The sequence below is a fragment of the Etheostoma spectabile genome, chromosome 19 (assembly GCF_008692095.1).
Source record: "Etheostoma spectabile isolate EspeVRDwgs_2016 chromosome 19, UIUC_Espe_1.0, whole genome shotgun sequence".
Lineage (NCBI taxonomy): Eukaryota > Metazoa > Chordata > Actinopteri > Perciformes > Percidae > Etheostoma > Etheostoma spectabile.
Window position 1 is genome coordinate 15,486,015 of NC_045751.1, and position 5,744 is coordinate 15,491,758.

The 5,744-nt window shown below is 40.2% G+C and overlaps 1 protein-coding gene across 1 annotated transcript in view; it reads right to left on the bottom strand.

Moving 5' to 3' along the window:
• Nucleotides 1–2,894, bottom strand: part of ing2 (inhibitor of growth family, member 2) — a 3,186-nt gene extending 292 nt beyond the window's left edge. The window contains exons 1-2 of the mRNA XM_032544756.1: nucleotides 2,601–2,894; nucleotides 1–1,081 (exon numbers count right to left, since the gene is read on the bottom strand). The exon at nucleotides 1–1,081 is cut by the window's left edge and continues 292 nt beyond it. Of these exons, the coding sequence (XP_032400647.1) occupies nucleotides 381–1,081; nucleotides 2,601–2,745 (846 nt within the window). The 5' untranslated portion in view covers nucleotides 2,746–2,894 and the 3' untranslated portion in view covers nucleotides 1–380. The remainder of the gene's footprint in view (nucleotides 1,082–2,600) is intronic.
• Nucleotides 2,895–5,744: the final 2,850 nt, after the last annotated feature.

Here is a 5,744-nt window from a genome sequence, read left to right on the forward strand (position 1 = left end):
TTTTTAATATTCGGACCTTGTCTAGAATGAAAAGGGATAGCAAACCAAAAGATGCTTCCATTTTTTTTCTCTTAAGTCAAAATAAAAAAAAACACTCACAAAAAGCAAAAACACTTGGAGAAGATGGCAGCTTCAGGCTGGTGGCTCTTGCAGCAGCTGGACTCCCTACAGTAAACTTATAGCCAGTGAGAACAATCAGTGATGTAACAGCACAAGTTCATTCACAACTTGTTCTTGATTAATAATAAGCGCTGCTACCAATGGTGTTGGATTGTGCTCTTCACAACATCACATGTACTGTTTTCAACTACAGCTGATAGTCCTAACGTTCAGGCTGAAGACATCTTCCAGATGAATAAAGGGCGAATCAAAATGGGTCACTACCTGGACCTGCGGTCTTTTCTGTTTTTGTCTAGGCTTTTGTCCATGGTCTTTTCGTTGTCCCCTCTGCATTTGGGGCAGTACCACTTGCCTTTGGGCTTGTAGGTTAGCCCCACACATGAGAAGTGGAACCACTCGATGGGGCACTGCTCATTGTCGCAGCAGATCATCTCACCATATGACACCTGCTCGCACAGGCAGTAGGTGGGCTCGTTGGGGTCGATGGCGAAGTCAACCGGCGAGGCGTCTCGCGCCTGTTTGGTTATGCGCTTTTTCTTCTTCGCAGACTTGGACTTCTTCTCTCGGGGGGTAGGAATGGACAGCTCCTCCACTGGGTCATCCACCAGAGAGCCGTTGGCTGATGGGTGGCTCGAGTCACGGCTCTCGCTGTTGCGCTGGCGCCGTGGGCGGCGGGCCGAGGTGCGCTCCGGGGCCGGCAAGTCCTGGACGCTGGAGCGCCGCTCCGTAGAGACTCGCTCTGCCTCGCTGGGCTCCTGGAGGCAAAGGGAGTGGGAGTCCATCTGGCGGGAGCGGTTCTCCACCAGCTCCGTCATCTGGGTCACTACATGGATCTTCTCATCGCCCAGCTCCTGGCTGATGATGAGCGCTCTCTGCAGCTGGACCTGAAGGCGCTTTCTTTGAGCTGCATCCTGCTCACCTTTGTACTTCTCAAACACTTCATCCACCTCCTTCAGCACCTCTGAAAGGCAGGATACAAGGAAAAGGAGTTTTACTCAAAATGACACTGAGAATCATAAGAAAGAGGAAATATAATAATAATAATAACTTTATTAAGTAAGTCCCCATCCACTGTTTTTCATATTGTTCCTTGACTGTAATGTGTGAGCATCCTCTTGCAGAATGATGTGTGTGTGCGCGCAGAGTGTTTACACATCCATCTGCTGAAGAAGGAAAGTTTCTCTGTGCTTACCTAAATCTTAAGTGTGGAAGTACCGGCAGGATTTTGTGACCAATCATGGTCCAGTATGGAGTATACACGTGTGATGTGGAAACACGAAGATTCCAAGTCACAAGCACTCTGAGAACAGACTTCCGTCAAATAGAAGACATCTTGTGCGCAGTGAAACATTTAAAATAAAAATAAAACAGTAGCATTTAAGTGATGATCACGCAACTATGTAAAAAAAAAAAAAAAAGCTAATCTAGTTCAGTGAATAACGGCAACGTAATAAAGGATGCCAACTGCTTTAAAACCTCTGAGTAGAAGGAGGAGGGCAGCGCCGCAGTGAGTTCCTGCCTACAGGAAATGACGACGGTTAGATGTTGAAAGGGGTTGCCTAGAAGAGGAGCTATCCGGCTCTGCGTCTCACACTCGACGGCGCAGATCTGAGGTGCAAACATCGTATACAAGCCATCAAAAATGTGTAATCTCGCTTTAAAACAATCCAAATTGAATGTGTCCCTGTTTATATAGGTATTTTTAATTATCTATCGACGGGGTCGTGGAACGGTACGGAGACTGTTTTTAGCCGCTGCTAACCCTGTTTTTAGATTTAAAAAACGGCAGTATTTGTTCACCGTGTTATCTAGCAAGGGTTCACACCTCAACGAACACAGTTTAATGTCTTCTACACGTCTGTATTCTGCGTGCTGGACTTCGGTATACATTTAACACACCAAGCATCGTTTAATACTATTAAATGCTTGGGTTTATACATTGTTTCCCTGCTATTCGAACAATAATCCGCGGAAACACCGTGGTGGGCGGCAGTGTGTAACGTTAACGTTACCTATTGAAAAAGTTGAAATTTTTATATTACAAGGTGCAAATTTATGGATTATATTGATGCCGAATTTGCCTGAAGACACCAAGTACTTAATGCAGATCTTGTATCTGGCCATAATTTACGTGGACCTTTACCGAGAGAAAGAAATATCGAATCAAAGAATTTTCTCATTGAGTTTGGTGTCACACACAATACATGACGGAGTGTATCAGGGCTATGCTAACTTAATTTTATATGACTTGTTTATCTAACAATTGGCTCGTCAATGTATTTAACCATATTTGCTAGTCACATTACTGTACTGTTTAGTAACGTTACATGTGAACAAGGGGCGTTCGGGTTTTGCAAAATGGGAACACAAGGCTCGCGCCTGCTCCACCATTTCAGGACACCCTGTTAGGTTGCAGTTCATGTTTGACATTTGTATACACACAGTTGTAATGAATGATAAAAAACAAATAGACACAATACCTTGATACTTGGCATCAATTTCTCGAAGCAGAGAAACGTTTCTTTGTATGTCCAAAGGCAGAGACTCCACACATTCCAGATAATCCTCCACATAGTTGACCAGTTGTTGCGACTTGTCGGCATTTGTATAATGATGGCCTAACATCGTCTCTACGATGCATAGAGGCACTAATATAATATGGCGGAAATGTGAAAAATATACTGTTAAAATCAAATGCTTGGCGACTTTGCAGCTAGTAGGGCAGTCCCAGGCAGCAGTTCACTTCAAACAAAACTCAAGCCACTGCGCATGCGGGAGTATTTTCCTTTTATGGTATTGGACAGTTTCCTCTCATGTGTCGTCACCAAAGGCGGACCCAATTGGGCTTGCAGCATCTGGATTGGCAGAGAGTCACCTCATTATCATAACATTTTCCCGGGAAATTAAACCGATGGGGAAATTGAACACAGAGCTGCCATAGACGGAGACGAGATTTAACCTCTTTGTTTTATATAAGAGCAGAGTAGCAACAAAATTAAAGGCACAGTTAGTCATTATGTTTGTGTGTGTTTTGTACACATTTTGTATGTTTTATGTTGGATAGTCAAACTTTTAACAGTATAAATTATTGTTAGGAGCAAAAGCAGGTATGAATCTTTACTTAATTAATTTTTGTTTTTTTGCTTTTCTATATTATGTAACAGATTTGGCATTAAACTAAAAATATCAGAACAATACATTTTCTATATGTACCCATGAGTCAAGTCAAATCCATTCCATTTATTTATATAGCACCACATCACAAGACAAGTTATCTCACGACACTTTTCACATAGGCTAGAGCAGGTCTTGACCATATTTACATAGTTTTCTAGCGATTCCTTCATCATTCACACTTTAGAGGGATTTTAGAGACACATTTTGAAGAAAAGAATGGGAAGCAGTAGTGGCTAATATATTGTGACTTATAGTCCATAGCATGGGGTTAAACTAAGGTTAAGCTCCAAAAAACCTGGATCCTACACTCCCCATAATGCAACCAGTTAAGTGTGTTTCATTAGTTACTTACTGCCTTGCCTGATACATGTCTAGAACAGTTTTAGCAGTTCCATCTTAGACAAAGACATTCAAAGCACTTCAAAAGCATCTGCTATACACACGGTCACAAGGCTGCGGTGTAAACAGGCCTGACTATGACAATACACAGGTCCTTCCTTTCATATTCAAACTGTCACTGTGAACCGTGTGTGTGTGTGTGTGTCTGGGAAAATACATATTTCCTCTTTCTGTGTCACATGATGTCAGGGCATTTCCTGACATCATGTGACACAGAAATAGCTAACTAGGCTACTACCACTACTGTTACCAGTTCTATACTACAAATTACAACTATTACTACTACTATAACGTTTACTACACTACTAATACTTCTACCACTTGTTGTACTAGTGGTAAAAGTATTAGTAGTGTAATTACTGCTACTATAAAGAATAGTGTCACTAGCTAATAATAATGCTGTGAGTCCAGACTCAAGATGTTTTTCTATTGTCTTGGACTTGTCTCCCACTCGTTGGTATTTGCACTCAGACTCGTCCATTGATCTCGCCAAATATTCTAGTTGGTCTTGACCGTGTCCAGCACTTTATGCTTTTTGCTAAAGTATCTTCCTCCTTCAACATAAAATCATTACTGAAGTGCACTTGTTCAGAAAACAGATATTAGTTTAATTCAGAATTCATCTAGAACTGGCATTGCCATTTGGTTGCTTTGTATTTGCCTGGCTGCGTTATATGCCTCTGCTCAGCGCGTCAATCATTTTTTTAGTGAGACCTATGGTACCTTTTTGTAACATTTTCCATTGGCAGTCCAGAATGTTATTGTTACATAAAAAAAGACTCAAATGTCATCTAAAATGTCAAGTTGCACTACAGCTTTATGGGACTTTAATGAAATTGCTATAGGCTTAAAGTAATGGCCTAATTTGGTTCTACAGCGTTGTTACTCTGCACATGCTTTTTGATTATTACAAATAATAACTCAAAATGTTAATCTGAAAATAATAGATATCTCTCGCATCACATAAATTATGAACAGGTAAGCACGTGGTCTTGAAGAGGATTTTTTTTCTTTTCTGGTCTCGGTCTTGACTGTCTCTCGCCTGGACTCGGTCTTGACTCAGTCTCAACGGGTCCTGGTCTTGGACTTGTCTTGGACTCAACAAAAAAGCAGTACTTCTTACATCCCTACTGCTGAAACTGTACTACAGGGGTCTTCAACGTTTTTACCCCATAGCTGAAAAAAGACGAAGCAGGGACCCTTTAATAAAGAATTGAGGCACATATTAAACTGGACCTACAATAACGTTCTTTTTATGGTGCATACAATACTAAGCTATTAACATAATTGTCGAAATATTTCCATATTCTTACATCATGTTTTATTATTTTAGTTACTTTGCAGATTTAGATTGTGAACATGAATTATAAATCAACAAATACATTCTAATATATTATTGTAGGTAGAACTGCCCAGCAGTAGCCTTCATAAAGTCATTGAAATGAGCGCTACCTATACCTGCTGCGAGTGATGCACACATTAACGCTTCCATTATTATAATCTAGTAATATAATACATATTTATAATTCTGAAATGGAGCATACTTTTGGTACTTTAGCTATATATTTTTAAATAAAGTATTTTTAATTGGTAAGCCTTTGCTGAGGACTAAAGTAAGATTTTGAATGCTGGACTTTTACTAGTTACATAGTATTTTTACACTGAATTTTTGTTACTTTATGTAAAAGATTATTCTTCAATAGCTATTATCAGTGTAGAAGTAGGCTACTACTACCAGTAGGCTAGTATAATTACTGCCTTAACTGCTACATTGCTACAACTATCAAACTGTAAATGTGTGTTTGTTGATATGCAATGTACAATAAAGCCCAAAAGTCACTGTCTTGCTTCAGAAAAATGTCAGTAATGTTGGTAGTTGATGCCATGATAAGTTTAATACTAAATGACACGGAACAGAAATCACATGAACTAAGTAGCGAAGCAGGTCTGGTGTGGTGAGCATGTTATCTGGTCACTTTTTAGGTTTCGTTTTATTTTGGTGGAAAATAACTTGCGACCTTTCGCTCCATTTTTAGGCAATGACTCCC